General features: G+C 46.9%; 1 protein-coding gene across 2 annotated transcripts in view; it reads right to left on the bottom strand.

Moving 5' to 3' along the window:
• The window catches only part of POLE (DNA polymerase epsilon, catalytic subunit), an 867,587-nt gene that overhangs the window by 41,242 nt on the left and 809,978 nt on the right, over positions 1-16,367 (bottom strand). For both annotated transcript variants that reach the window (XM_069619327.1, XM_069619326.1), the window contains exon 48: positions 12,084-12,173. In XM_069619327.1, coding sequence (XP_069475428.1) covers positions 12,084-12,173 — 90 coding nt within the window. The remainder of the gene's footprint in view (positions 1-12,083; positions 12,174-16,367) is intronic.

The raw sequence follows: 16,367 nt of genomic DNA, 5'->3' as shown, positions 1-16,367 counted from the left end.
TCTTTGAGGAGAGTGCGCTTAGCCCTTGATACCCTGCTGGGATTACTCACCCTTTGCAATTGGAACTTAGTCAGGAGCCCTTCAAACTCTTGTGTACAAAATACTTCCATTTTCCAGGACAAACCGGACTGCCTACAGAGGGTATCAAAAATTGGTTTAGTCTGAGTGTTCTTAAAGGTCTGGATCAGTCTATTCCCTCTCGCATTAGTTATTAGCTATGATCGCTAAAGTCATTGTTCACAATTTTGAATTTAGAGCATTTTTCCAGCAGATCAAAGTCTGTATAGATATAACCTATGGTGGACGCGAGTCCCCCTGTGCCAAGTAGAGAGACCACCATCTGTCCCTTTGAATGTGTACTTTAGCATGGTCAAGCCCAATGAGTTAGGCATAAGGTTCCACTTTCTGCCAAAAGAATTTTTCTCTTTTGACTACTGGGTCCCCTGGATTAAGAACCACTCCCACTCCCAAGCAGTTAGCATTCAGGTCTCCTGTCAAGACGACATTCACCCTATTTGGCTTGCTCTGCCAATTCATAATGCACTCTGGGTGCCAATAAACATTAATCAAAGGAGGTGACTGCCTAACAGCTTATTACTTAAAGCCACCGCCAGAGCCCAAAAGGGCAAGGACGGCAAATCTACGACTGTGAAACCTAAGGTCAATCTGACCGCAATAACCAAGCCGATAGAGGGGTGTACCCAAAAACTGGGCTTAGCAGCTTGCCACAGGACCTCAGCCACCTGCAACAAGATACAATCTGCTTTCCTTAATGATTTTACCAGCAGAGGGTTCTTTAACAGCTGAGGATGAGATTAATTTCAATTCATTGTTGTCACTGTTACAACAGGTGATGACTTTGGCCTCCACACCCCCGCCGGTACTTTATGTGCACCTCCATCATGCATCTTGATGGTGCCAGAGGGCGCTAGTGATTGTGGCCCAGTCTACCTTGTTGGATTTTTTCCGGTCAGCATCGTTATTCACAGACGACGTGCGTCTCCCATCCATGTCCAATGTGATTTTGAGGTCCCTATCCGGACCAACGCCAACTTTAACTGGGTCTGACACTTCAAAGTGTGTTATGTCGAAGCCCAAGGAGTTTAGATCTTTCAGACAATGCTAAGTCTAGAATCATCCTTGAGCCAAAAGGTAAAATATAGTTGTCAACCACTTCGAGATTCAAAAACTCCACTCTATGTCAAATGAGGAAAGTAGACTTAAGGATAGAATCTCAGAAAAGATTAACACATTCCCTCAATTCAAGCAGATTTTCACATTTGCCCCCAGCAGACTCCATAGCCTCACTTTGTGTAACCCCCCGGCTTCAACTGACCCAAGTTTTCCTACCCTACCCTCCCCCTTCTGCAGGACAGATTCTGGGTATTTGAGGGGACGCCCTTGTCAAAATCCACATTCCTGGCACCTCTAAAAGATATTCTAAGGTTCTCACTTTTTCATAGGGACCCTGCCAGAGGATCTGCACCCAACCCTCCCGTTCCTTGGGTTCTGTTTTTCACATATCCCCATGTTGTATACATCAGGCCCCACAGGCTTCCTATGGAGCTTGGGGACATCATAATATTTTCAACCCTGTTACCCAATATGGGGAGTGTGTTTGTTATACTGGTAGACCCCCACCCCTTTCTCTGTCTCGATATACTCCTGCTTTTTCCCTTCCCCCAAGCCTGACATAGTACAATTTAAAGGGGGGAGTTTGGTGCACCATGCCAGCCCCAAGCTCCTTCTGATCGATGGCACCAGTGCCTGCGGGACAAATGAGTTGGAACCAACGCTTGTTGTTGTTGGGTTTACAGACATGCTCTGTTGGGGAGCAGAATAAACATGATTGGTACATCCTACGGCGGTCTGATCACCAGACCCCAATATAACCTTGTGCTCAGGGGCCCGCCAAGTAAACCCATCACATTCAGCCATGTCAATCTCGAATATGCGCTGCCTACTTTGAACAGTGCTAAGGGTCTAAGGATAAGAACAGTGCTTAAAGCCTTATTCTTTAACAACGACCTCATGTTAACAGTTGTCTGCGAAATGTTGTATGAATTTCTAATAGAAATCTGCCATTTCGAGGAAAGAGGACAGCTGTTCCTTGTTGCTCGGTTCCACCACATTCCTTGTTTTCTCCACCAGATTCTTTTTTACATTGATTCCTTTAGCCGACACAGTATGGCCTAAGTACTCAATCTCTTCCTGGTTGAATTTGCACTTGTCTTGATTCAAAGCGAGACCCCTTTCTGCCAACATGCCCATCACTTTTTTCAATCTTCAATCATGTGTTGGCTGATCAGGCCCAAACACCAATACATCATCCTAGAAGCTCATCGCTCCTTGCTCATCCTTGAAGATCTGATGCATGATCCTTTGAAAAACAGATGCTGCAGACACTAGGGCAAGCGGCATATTCACAAATTGAAAAAGACACTCTGGGGTAATGAAGGAACTTAGCTGTTTGGATCATTGATACAATTTTATTTGGTGGTAAGTTCAACAGAAGAAAACCTGTGCCTCTCCTAGTGTCAAAAGCATTCTGCTATATTAGGAAGGGGATGGCGATCTGGCAAGACACCTATTCAGGGATCGATGATCGACACAAAGCCTCAGTTTGCCATTGAGTTTAGCGACCACCCCTAACAGAGATACCCACTCCGAAGATTCAATTATTCAATCCTGCTCCAGTTTCAACAAATCCTCTTTTACTTGATCTCTTAGAGTCATGGGGATGGATCTCACTTTATGCACAATAGGTCTTGACCCACATACAAGCCGTATCTTATGCACAAATCCATTCAAGCCCCCTATGCTTCCACTGAACAGTTGTGTGTAACCTTTCAGCATCGCCAAGAAGAATCGATTCATCATTGTTTGGATTCAACTTGATGTTCAAACTCTTCCTATTGCAGCCAACTCAACATAGGAAAACTTACTCTTTCCGCAACAGACCTTCGCAGAAGCAGATCTCCCCTGAACATTTCCCTTGAACCACCACAGCACTTTGATGTTGGCTCCACCATATGCTTGAGGCTTTATGTCAACCTCCCTCAAGAGTGTATTTGTGAAAACATCAAATACTTTCTTCGGGAACAGTGTGTGTTTTGCCCCTGAATCATCATGTTAAATTAACGACCATTGATTGATACAAGGTCTTTAGGCCCTTCTAAATGCTCATCAACTGCGAAGACTGCTTCTTCCGCATTTTCATGCCATTCATCAATTATGTTTATGGTGTGAAAACTACAGCACTCACAAGGTGTCCCTTACGTTTGAACTTTGTGCACTTCACATCTCTTGCAGGGCAGGAGATGTTGGCAAGGTGGCCCACACCATCACACCTGTAGCAACGTCTTTGAGGAGCAACCTTGGAGAGTGTCTAGCGATGCTGCTGAGCCAGTGTAGGCAAAGGTACACTGTCAAAAGGCATACATCGACTACTTTTGATTGGACTTCCGGCCAGAGGTTGGTGGCCTTTAACCATCCCGGGCACCATAACACTGCCCTGCTTACCATTTAGCGAACACCAACAGAGACTGCATGGTCTGATGTCGCTTCCCCTTTATGCAGCAGTGCGAGTGCTTTGTCTCGCTTGTCATCTGGGAGAAATTCCAGGGTTGATCCCATTTTACACCAAATCTCACGATTGTAGCGTGATAGATTTGCCAGCGAATTAGCCGCCTTGATGGTTGCTGCAGCAGTAAATCTAACTCTTCCCAAAAGCATCAAGACGTTTGCCCTTATTGTTTGGGAGCACCATGCACGGGAGGAATGGTTGGCAGAACTCTTACATGCCACTGCAGAAAACACCAGTCTGGGCACAGTTGCATGCACAAGCATTTCAGCGCGGAATCTGTTACCATGTATTTTCTCTCAAGGCAGTCCTTCTTGGGGGGCCAAGATGGAGTTTTTAATGACAAAGAGACCATCTTCCCAGATATCTTCTAGCATGGGGAGGGAAACAGTAGACTGCCTTTTTCTGTTCCTCGGGTTTAGGAACGAACAGCTCAGCCGCCCTGTCCTGAGTGGATGCCAGGAGCTAATTTCATCTGGAGGCGAGTCTCTTGGCGGTGGTTCGGCTGGCTCACCATCGCCCGGCACTAGGTCTTTGAACTTATCTGTGGTGTGTGCCTGGAGAACCATTTGACAGATTATTGTCAGTGGTGGTATCAGTGAGGGTGGCAGAGAGAGCCTCTGGAAGAGGTATAGACAGCATGGGGGGGAAGGGAGAGGAGGTTAGGGGGAAGGATAAGCCCTCTCATTCTAGGTACTCACGATGTTGCTCCAGAGGAAGCAACTCTGGAGCAGGAAGACTATATGCTGGAGCTTGGAAACCAGAGTTTGCAAAGTGGACAGTATATTCTCTGGAGCCAGGAGGAGCGCCCATTGGGACAGGCACGCTTGGAGAAAGTTGCGCTACTATAGGAGGTAGAGTAGGGCCTTGAGGTCTAAGTAGGTTATGTTTTGGAGGAGCTGGTGGAGGCATGCTGGGAAGAGGCAGGACAGCTCCTTGTTTTTCCTCAGTCTCAACAAATAGCCTCCAGAGGCTCAATGTCCGATTCCTCACCCTGCTGAAACAGTTGCTCAGGAGTGGCCATGGATGGACAAGGGGTTGTAGGTGGTCCATGGGGAGATAGCAAAAACAGTGGCTGAGCCCACAAAGCCCCTAGCAGGAATGTCAAAGCAGATAGTATCTCCCCGTCAATGCCAATTCCTCTAGGGAACGTGGAAACCACAGGCCTCTTGGGTGGTGTCGTAGACGATTATTTAGAAGGCAAAGACAGATATTTTTGTCGTCAACAAGCTGGTCGACGGAGTAGCAAAGGTTTTGCTTGTAGTTATCTTGGTTGTTGAAGTGGTAGCGGTTGAGGAGGTGGTCGACGGGGCCATCGACATCGTGGAGGACTCTGTCATGGACGATGATTTGGGCTGACTATGGGTCGTAGACGGAGTAGTCATTGACAAGAGGGTGGTAGTCGTGGATCAGCGCTGCTTCTCTGAAGAGTGCCAAGCCAATGTACGTGTAGCCAAAGGTGTATTAGGTGCTAAAACGATCAATGAGGTGGCTGTAGGCGTAGACTGGATTGTCAGTGAGGTGGTCGGCGTTGGAGCAGCCCGAGCATCTGGCATGTTCCTGCTTTGCCCTCTTCGCCTAGGAAGATTCCTTGTAGGACCTCAACCTCTGAAGAGGGAGTGCAGTCTAGGGATCTGCTGTGCCTGGCAGAGGCAGAACTGCGGACCGAGGCAGAGTCGGAGGCCCCGGCACCCTCATCCAACCAGGTCACTAACCTGCGGTGGCGGTCCTTGCGGGTCTTGAATGAGAATGATTGGCAGATGGAGCAACTTGGTTCGGATGTAGGCAGTACAGACAGTCCGCATGAAGATCTTCGATGTAGACATTCTTGAGGTTACATCTTGAACAGGACTTGTGTCAGCCATGACACAGATCAATAAAGGCCTCAGACTGGGTCGAAACTCCATCGGCAGTGGAAAGAGCTGTAAATGTCACTGGTAATGGATCACCATAGTAGCGAAGTGATGGAGCACCAAACCACAAGATGTTGAAGAAAAAATGTATCGAAAATAGATTTGAAAAACACAGAATTTCTGAAGAGAGAAGTTGAGGACGCCCAACTTTTAACGTGCAGTAAAAGAAATCTGAAGATGGCCACCAGGGTTGGAGCTAAGGGGACCTGTCTAATTGGGTGTGGGCATTATGACTCAAAGAGACACAAATATATTACAAAAGTGACAAGCAATATTAATGAGGATTCCCAACCGGACGACAGGGAATATTCAATGAGCATGTGAATCCATCATAGATCCAATGCTTGAGAACCTCCTTACCCACTGTCTGGTAGCGTTCAGATAGTCACAGAACCATCCACAGATATCATTTGTTTGGTAATTTCTAGCCCCGACCTGGACTGGAAAAAAGCAACTGGTCATTTTTCCTGAAAGGGCCCGTTTTGGCCAGGTAAATACTCATTGACCTCTTTGGATCCAATCTTCTGAGCCTCACCTTATCCTTCGAAGGGGGGGGAGGAGAGTAAAATGCTGGCAGATCAATGCTGTAACTTAAATAAAATTCAGACACCACCTTGGACAAAACGTAGGGCGCCCTTTCAGGGAGACCTTTTCTTAAGATTTTTAGGAAAGGGGCCTTACAAGAGAGCGCCTGCAACTCACTGACCCTTTTTGAGGACGCGATTGCCACCAAAAACACAGACTTCAATGTGACGAGTCTGATGGGAGCTGAATACAAAGGTTCAAATGTAGCAGACATCAGGACGGTGAGAACCAAATTTAGATCCCAATCAGGGACCATAATAGGCGATGAAGGGAAAGAGTTCACCAGGCCTTTCAAAAACTGGATCACCACTGAAATAGTAAAGAAGGAACACTGCTTCGGCGTCTGTGAGGAACCAGGAATGAGACTCAGTCACAAGGGATTCATAGTTTTGGTCAACGACTTATTAAAATAAAAGGGAATGGGAAAATGCCTGTCCCTGCACTGGAGGAGTTTGCCTGCCAAAAACCAAAACTAAGGGTATGTCAATATCCAAAGCAAAACATCCCATGGCCAAAGTATTATTCTGGTACTCACAAAATAAACTCCAAGGTGAAAAGGCTAATGCCTTTGTTCCTTATTCCAGGGGGTGGTTCCCCTTCCCCGTTTGGTCTTCCGTCTGTGGTATGTTCAAATAGATCAGTTTCTTGAATTTCTCTTAACCCACAATGCAAATGTCCACAAAAACAACTTGGTTATTTATCCCTATCTTGTTAATTGGTTTCAACACAACCTTTGCCTGGTCCTGATATATCCTTTTCAGGGCCCCTCTTGCTGAAATACTTTTTGTGTAATTTTCAGTGTTTGCCTGGTGTAGTTCTGTACCAGGACCTTCCCATGTAAACACTCTTGCACTTGCCTTGTATACTCTCCTACCAGGGCTTTCTTTAGCACACTTGCAATTGCCTGGTATACCATCCTGCCAGGGCTTTTTTTTTTACATACTTGCAATTGCCTGGGAAACTCTCCTGGGATTTTCTTTCTTATGTGCTATGCACACACCTTCAAAAAGGTAATATTCTCTTCGGTGTACTTGATCTAACAATATCTGCCTGGTATACTTTCCCGATGGGGCTTTTCTTCAATGTGTATTGCATACGCATGCGAAACTTAAAATCTCCTGCTTCTCGTTCGCTTTCCCTTTTTTATAAAGGGTTCAGTATTTCCTTCTCTTTCCAGTCTTTCATACACATGTTTTGCATTCATTTGCCTTCGGCATGTCTGCCTGCGCACTCCAGTGTCTCTGCTTCCCTTTAAGGAACTAACCGGCTCTTGCTGGCGTTCTTTCCTCTTCTAGCAGTCAGACATAGGCGGCTGTTCGGCTTATCTCCCTGCTTCACCGTCTTCGTTCCTCGGATGACACGCTCCCCGCGGTTCCTGTTGGGCTCTTCTGCTTTCGTTAGGGTTCGGTAAGGACAATCCCACCGCTCCGCATCTGCAAACGCCCAGAAGCCCTGTGCTGGCTTCTGGCGTTCTCGCAGCGTGTCAGGTCTCACGGTCAGCTTCCCACTGTGTTCCTGAGTGGGATGGCTCCACGATTGTCTCTGCAGCTCCAGTCATTAGGCGTGTCCCGAGAGAAACAGCTTTCTCCCTCCAGCAGCACACCCTGGTCAGCTGTGGCTACGATTTAATCTCCCTCCAGCAGCACACCCTGGTCAGCTGTGGCTACGATTTAAACCTCCCGGTTAGAGGGCTCTGCTCACAATTAGATTAAAGAATGAACTCTTGATCTTTTCCGCTCTATATTACTAGGATCCTCTTCCTCATTCCAGTACTATTGCAGTAATCGGAATGGAAGTCCATTCTTGATGTTGAATCTTTTAGTTTGAATGCAAGTTAGCTCTAGATAGCTTGTGAGTCAAGTCTGAAGACATTTTCATGAGTTTGAGGACAAGTCATATCTTTATGGTTAACAGATGATTTTCCTTACCCTTCCTAGGTGGATGAGGGGACATTTAACAATACGCCTTTACGGCATTGGTCATGGATGGGGTATCCTCAAAGGAAAAGGGGGAATACCATGTCTCATCCAATAGTGCTCTGCTACTCCCCTACAAGCTGTCTCCCCCCCCCCCCCCATGTGATCCTCCCTCAAGGTCAGGATCAGGTAGAGGTTGATGTCCCCTGGCCACATGGGTAGAGGCCACTGCCAGGAAAGGAGTGATGACACCATTGGATTAATTCCACGTCCTTTTCAAAAGGGAAAGAGCCTCCAGTTACCCTTTCAATGTGCCCACTTAAAGGCCTGATTGGGCTAGTCCCCAAGCACGATCACTGAGGGTTTGGGCCATGACACGGGTTCCACTCCTTTCGCCGTGTACCAAGCCACAGAACCGCTTTATCGAAGTCCCAGTCTCTCAACCTGACGAGCCAAGCATGCAGGTTGAGAGGGTTCGGGTGAAGCATCTTTACTCCCCTCACGTCTCCCCACTCCCGCCAACTGTGACAAGAGGTCCGGGGGCCCTGAGGAAGCCAGAGAAGTCCGCACTGAGAAACCAGAAGGTGTCTCACCCGCTGGTCCCCAGGGATCTGTCATCCAGGTGGCCAGGACACGGTGTAAGAAACCTGAAGGCGTCTCCCTGGCTAGTCCCCGGGGTTCTGTCATCCAGTTGGCCAGGACACGCCATCACTATTGGATCAAGTTCCTGGGGGTGGACCAGTGAAGGAGGATCACCTGGATAGGGGGTCCTTGTGGAGTGGGACACTTGACGGGTGAGATGTGGTATCCCCCTTCTTTCGACAGTTGGATAATTTTGCTGTGCAAAGGCTAGATTGGAATAGATGGTGGGTTCCTCTACTTTCCTTTCTTCAATGGTAGGGGATTTATCAGTTTCTCCAAAGCCTAAGTTACCTCTGTCTGTTTCATCCGGTTCACTTTCTTGGAATTGAGGGAACAGAGCTCTCTAAAACTCCCTGGGCAATTTGGTCTCCCCGACGTACCTCAAAAGGGACCTCGCCATGATTCTGTAATAGAACCTTCATGTGCTAAGACGTCTATCCCAAACTTCAAGGTTAAGCCAGATTCTTTGGCTGATCGTATACAACATCTCGGAGAGGGAATGAACACTAAATCCGTAGGAATCATTCCACTTTTCCCTGGGGGAATAGTAGCTTCCCTACTGCTACAGATAACAAACCCTATTGATTCTGTTGTGGCAATGGAAGGGTTGGAGGCTCTCTGGCTAAGGTTTTGGAATTGCAGGGTTCCCCAATGCGTTTCAATTGCGCCGGATCCCACCTCCAACACCATATTTGAGAAACTCATGGAGACCAAAAGTAAGACAGACACAAGTGATCACAGTTCAAGGGTGTTTATTGAACAATGAAAATGGTATGAGGGTTGGAAAAACGCCTAATCTAAACCTAAATCTAAGATGGGAACAGATGTTGATCATCAAATGAAAAATTAGGCAGGCCTAGTGGGTTGTGTCAAAATAAGAGGGCCTATAATAAGAAACCTATTGCCAAACCTTACAGGTATTACATAAAAGGGGTGTGGGAAACTTCTCAAGAAAATAAAGAAGTGTTCCCAAAAGTAAAGGAGGATGCATTGGATTGGGTCTCCCTTCCAGTTTTTAGCACGGGGTAGGATGGGAGCTTGGAGCACAGTACTAACTCGGGCTTCTCCAGCAGGAGACGACAGTTCCAATGGAAGTTCTTAGAACCGTTGATCGCCAAGTTTTGTTTCCTCGGAAAGTCTCTTGCCTTCGGGCCTGTGTTTCAATAACAATAACAAAAGTTCCTTTAACAAATGAATGTTCGCTAGGGTGATAACGAGTCACCTCTGGATCCCCCTCAATTGTAAACCACAAATGGTTATGCCTTAAACAGTTCCAAACCACACTTTCTTGGGACTCTAGACTCGGTCTCTCCCTGGGAGTAGGCCTTCTGGTTTCTGTCATTTCTCAATATGGGGCTCGACCAGAGTCTCTGAAGATGACACCCAGGTGGTTTCTGTTTTCCTCTGTTGCTGGTTTTCCCTTCCTGCTTTATACAGTTAATTTAAATTTAATTACTTCTCTTTCAATAGCTGACACTTTGCGATTCTCACTCAACTCAACCCGGCTTTTATCGGTTCTTCCCTCGACTCACTGATTGCGCTCAACTGCTGGGCTTTTGGCTTCTTTGGCGTCAAGGCTGGTACCATGGGCGCAAGAGTTTCCCTCGCTCTGCCATACCAACATAGGCGGGTCCTGCGTACCATTGACATCTGAAGCATGACATTGGGGCTATTGTCGGTGAAGGTTTGGCATGTCTGGGACAAAAAGGGTAAGGTCTCTTCTCTCCTCCGCACCCTCTCACTTCCCGCCGCCTTTCTCCTTCTCTTGAACTGCTGCGTTGTAGCCGTCTCGATGTGCTGTCTGCCGTGTCCGCCTCTCTCGTACTGTGCTCTCTGGCTCTACCTTTTAATCCGTGTGGGGGAAAGGAAAGGGTCGTCAGGTGTGTGTGATTCTGATCAATTGCCCTATTTTGCCGGACCCTAATATTGGGACATGTCAGGTAAACTGCTCTTGTGTTCGTCTGTGGTGTTGTGCGAAAATGTGCATGTTGGAAAAGGGAGGGGGGAGGCAGTGGTTTGGAATGTCCTATGTGAGAGAATGGGGAAAAGGTGTTAAATGAAGGGGGATACAGCGACTCACCCGTCGGTGTCCGACTCCCCAAGGACCCTCCATCCAGGAGATCCTCCCTCAGTGGTCCACTCCCAGGAACTGGATCCAATAGCGAGGGCCGTGCCCTGGCCACCTGGATGACAGATCCCGGGGACTAGCTAGGGAGACACCTTCAAGTTTCTCACAGAAGTGAGCCCTGCATGACAAGAGATGAATGAGAAAGGTACGATTGATAGGATTGGCAAGAGTGAACCCGAAGGAGGAATGCTGATAAAAGGGGGCAACGTCTAAAGTCCCGAAATACAGTATGTTGACAAGAGTGAACCCGACCGAGGGATGTCTACAGTGAACTGTTTTGTAAAAGTTAGCAAGAGTGAACTTGCCAGAGGGAGGCTGAATAAAAGGGGCAACACCTGAAGAACTGTTTAAAAAGACATTACGATTTGTGAATGCAAGGAGTATTGTGAGACCAGGCGAAGTGGATTGTCCCGTTGGCATTTGGAACCGAAGGCAGAGGGAGAGGCAGAGGGAGATCCCGAAAGAAAGGCCTGAGCCCAATACCAAAAGAGGGAGAACCAGGCTTGGAAAGTCAACACCCAAAGTCCTTTTGGAAATAACTTTTTGCTTGTTTGTTTTGTTGTTGAATACATCAGGCCCTCGAAGGCAAGAAACGTTTTATCGAAAGAGGCAAAATGGCAGCACTGAGGCAATGTAGTGTGGCGGACTGCATATTTTTCTGTTGCATCAGGTCCGGAGTCATGAACTTAACGACAAGCGGAGCTGACACAGAGCCACACGGTAGCGGAATGCACACACTGGACATCGCCCAATCCGGATACAAGAAGCCCCAGTGCACAAAAAGCACACCCAGAAAGCTCACACGCACAGACACCAGTACACCTCCTGGTTCTTCACGCATCAACAGATGAGCACAACACCTATGGTATAAATCAACTTAACACAACAATCCATGTTCAAGGATCAACTGGCACAGGAAACATGGAAGCAATAGTGCACCCAGAAGAAGCAGTTAGGGAAGGAAAACAGCCTAAAAGCAGGGGAAAGGAGGCCAGAGCCAGGAATGTAGATTCAACCGAGTACCCGGGGTGCAGTAAAGGGCCTATCAAGTCCAAGACGAAAGGAAACTTGACCTCTAGGAGACTTCTTAGTCACAGATGGAACACGTGGCACACAGGATGCAAATAAATGTAGGGGTGGGTGATGTACAACAGGAATGCAGATGATATGGCAGGCAAATGTACAAACAAGATAAAATTATTCGCAAGCTACGAGGAAAAACTAGGTGTGTCAAAAGTGGAGCCACTACCAATGGAATACACAGATTTGCCACCGAAGTGGGAATGGATGTTTTGCCAAGCAAGGATTGTACATACCTTAAGGGAAATGGTAAGATCGAAGTCTCCAGCACAGGTGCAGTACAGGGGCATATTGGCTTCTTTCACTCCTTTACACTTCATGCAGGCCTAAAGAAAAAAAAAAAGAAAAGAAAAAAGGAATCAAACCCACACTCCGATTCAAGACCCTCAGTGGGAGGTTGAGGTGGTGATTCTAGAAATCATGGCCATTACAACCCATTCCTGCTCGCACCACTCGAAGAAAGCAGCTTCGTCACAAAGGAGAGACTTACCTCTGTGCACATTGTATTAATTAGCAAAATGTTCTTCTGCATGGGTATACTTGGCACAATTTGATAAAGTCTATTACGTGCAATAGATGGCCTGACAGCATTCTATTGCCAACCTCAGAAATGTGAGCGCTGTAGTGTAGCCTGTTACATCCTGCCGCTATCTGTGCCTTCACCTGCCAGTTTTGAAATACCTAGTAACCTGCTAAAATCTAGAGAAGGTCTACATAAGCAACACCAAAGAGATGCCAGAATGGGAACACAATTCCGGCACATTGAGAGTTTCAGCTTAAAGAAATGCTCAAGGGGATTACAGTTTCCCTTGTTAGATATGCTGAAGACTAGTTAATTTATTCACTCTAATTCAAAACACAATTTCAGTGGTCGAAGTGGGCGGAAGCGGTGCTCCTCTACTTTTTTAAAATTACATTTTACCTTCCCTATACTGTTATCTTAAAAAGAAACCATTCCGGATGGTTTTGTTTTAAAATAAAAGAAACAGACAATTCAGCGTAGTAATTTCAATACAGCACCAGGCTTCCGCAGAACCTTTCCTATTTTTTCCTACAAGGATTGTTGGGATGTCTGGATGAGTGAAGAACGTGGACCATGTTTTACTTTCAGGCAAATGAGTCAGCCTCATTCAAAGATGGATCGAAGGGGCTAGAATGGGGATTTGCTCTAGATTACATCAGACAGTATAGAACTAGGGAGAACATTCTATAAGGGTCTTTCATCTTTAACTGAGACCAGCAGGTCCTATCTGCCTGAAGAATTCTAAATTTAGGCCTCATTGAGGGCCTTTCCGAAAACTGAGAATCATAGAATTATGGGCGAGACATTTTATGACACTTAAAAAAGTACCCATTGTGAGTTGTACAGTGTTTGAGGGCAGGTTGTCCAAGTGAATATTGTGATGATGTATAGAAAGTCTTATGCGCTTGTGGATGTTTACTTTGGTACTGTGCAGCAGCGCTTATGGAATCAGTAAAAGGAGGACTTTTTTGTTGTTTTTTTGTGTCTGTGGCAGTTGGTGGTGCACGGTTGTGGATCTACTCTTGTGCTTCACATGCACCACAGATGCAATGCTTCCCTACGAAAGGAAAGCAGCTTCAGAGTCATGGCCAGCGCTCACAAACCTGGAAGACAACTCTTCAGCAGCATCTCCCTTAGCTGCAGCCTGTGCATGCACTCATGGTTAAGACACAAACTTACTCCACAGACCTCCATGACCCATAAGGTGTGCGAGATCCTCAGCGAGTCACTACTTCTCTGTGCAAGGATATGATGTAATTAATTTACAACGCACCTGTACACAAGTGTTTCTAGGCGCGACAGGACAGAGAACGGGAGACAAAGGGAGGAAAAAACAAACTATCTTACTAGGCCTTGTGTCATTCAGATCATGCAAGTGCAGGGCGAAGAGAGAGGAGAAGTGCCGGGGGATCGGGGGGGGGGGCGTGGGATGGGTCTTCCGGGTGCAAAAGGGCAAAGCTTGAGTAATTGCCGCCGGGGTGGCCGTCTCCGAGTAAGTGCTAGGAGGCAGGGGACTCTAGGGTTGTAGATACAGTCCCTAAGTGCACGATAGAACCGCAGATAGCACGACCTTCAGTTCAAAATACTTTTGTTCACTAGTCAGTAAAAACCAAACTGCAGGCAGAGTGCCAAACTAAAGTGCAGGAATAAACAATCTCAGGGCCCACTAACAGGAAGTCCACAATTTGTTCAGAGGAATTTTTAAAGGCTCTAACAGACTAAGCGATGTCAACCCTCCAAGGTATCAATTAACTTCTTGAGCTGACCAGATTGTCTAAGGGGACATTTCAGGAGCCATTGCCTGATAACTGGAATGAACTACTCTTTCTGAATGTTTGCGAAGAAGATCAGGTATGATGAGGTTGCAGGAAGGGGTAAAAAGTAGAAGGGGTAAAGAGTAGGGCAAAAGAAAAGGTGTGGGAACATCAGCTAACAGATGGTCTTGTCTATTGCAAATCTAGGAAGATAAGATTGTGAATCAGAGCTCTGATGTTCGTTATCCAATTCCCTTTTCCCTGGTGGCAGGCGGGGGTCATGAATACAGCTGGGAATTAGTGTAGTTTCAGACAAGACCTACATGGGGGTCTGTGGGGTTCTAAAACTCCTACAGGATTAAATTCATACGACCATAGTGGAGGTGGTGTATGTTGCTTACCTGCAACTCCTGTTCTACAGCATTGCCATCTTTCATGGATTCACATGCTTTGAAAATTCACAGTCACGGTACCCTTATTGCATTTCCCTTATAAAACATTTCCTTCACTTTAGTAGCCCATAGGTGTCCTTTTGGGTGCATTCAGCCCAACCAATGAGATGATGAATATCAGGCTCCACCCAGGAGGCCCTCTTCAGATTCTAACCCCCGGAGTACTCTGTTGTATGAATCCATGAAAGATACCAATGCTGGAGAACAGGAGTTGCAGGTAAGCAACATACTCCTTCTCCAGCACTGGATCGCTCAAGGATTCACATGTGTTGAATAGGATAAACAGCAGTATTAACCATTAACCATAGGAGCAGGGGAGGAAAAACTCAACTCTATAGAGAAGTAGATCATACTACAGGAATTCTCACCTTACAAAAACAGGCGCTGTAGCAATGCTTGCCTCGCTTTTGCTTCACACTGGATCTGGCATTACATGCAGTAGTGCTTGACAAAAGGTGTCCAGTGCTGCCCAGGCAGCTGCCCTGCAAATGTCCAGCAGCGGGATGCCTGGCCACATGGCCACAAAAGCCTCATATCGCTCTTGTTGAGTGGGCTTATACCACCCCCTGCAGTGGTTTCTTAGCATCTGTATGTGCCTTTGCAATGGCAGCCATTACCCATCTGGCGATTCCTTGTTTGAAAATGGCTCCTCCCTTATTGGGGGTGGGGGGGCAAATCCTACGAGTAGCTGTTCTATCGATATCAATCTTGATGACCCTGCGAAGGTCTAATGTGTGATGACCCTGCGAAGGTCTAATGTGTGTAGCGCTCTTTCTGCAGGCGTTGAGGGGTTAGAGAAGTACGCCGGCAGGATTATGCCTGAATGCATATGAAACTCAGTAGGCACTTTAGGCATAAGGTGTGGGTTAGTTCTTAAGAAGGCGGTCCTTAGTGAAGCCCAGGTATGGTTCTTTCACAGACTGTGCGTGTAACTCTGTTCTCCTGAACGATATGACGGCTAATAGGAACGTCATCTTCCTGGATACATGCCGGATGTGTGCAGTGCCCACATGCTCAAACGGTGGTCTCATAAGGGCATCCAAGACAATTTTAAGGCTCCAATGAGATGCATGTTTCGCTTTGGGTGGATACGTGCGAAACAGGCACTTCATAAAGTGTTTTATTATCCTTTCGCCCTACAGTGGAGGCCTGTCTTTACTCCGGTTATATCTAGAAATTGCAACTAGGTGCACTCTTATAGATGAATGCGAGAGGCTTTAATTCGCCAACTTGAGCAAGTAAGGTAGTAAGATCCTGCGATACTGGGTTGCTGTTTTCCTGTGCACGCCAAGCACAGAACCGTCTCCATTTGTACTCGTAGGACTTATTTGTTGTTGTTGCTCTGGCCACATTCAGAAGTCTGCATTCCTGTGGCATACTCACATGGCCAAACTCTGATCAGCAGCTATGCACAGAGGTTCAGCAAGCCTGGATCGTGGTGGAGGGCCTGCCACCTGCACTGCAAGAGAAGGTCTGGCACTGATCCCAGCTGTATGTCGCTGAAGGGGGTGCCTGCGTTAGATGTAGAAGGTCCAAGTATCATGCTTGCATGACCCACGAGAATGATCTTGTAGTGGTACATCACAACCATCCCCAGCACCTTAGGTATTACCAGTAATGTGTTCGCAAACATGTCTCATGATAGCGTGAATGTGTCTCCCTGGGAGTTTGTCTGCGATGCTCGAATGGGGAACTTTTGACACTGTTTTCCTCTGTGGCGAACAGGTATATAAGGTGGGTTCCCCCCTGTTTGACTACTCTTGTCACTTGTTTGTCTGGCAACTGCCAGTC

Source organism: Ambystoma mexicanum, chromosome 10 (genome assembly GCF_040938575.1).
Source record: "Ambystoma mexicanum isolate Mex_15411 chromosome 10, UKY_AmexF1_1, whole genome shotgun sequence".
Lineage (NCBI taxonomy): Eukaryota > Metazoa > Chordata > Amphibia > Caudata > Ambystomatidae > Ambystoma > Ambystoma mexicanum.
Note: the sequence above shows the minus strand (reverse complement) of the source record. Positions and strands in the feature narration are given on the sequence as shown.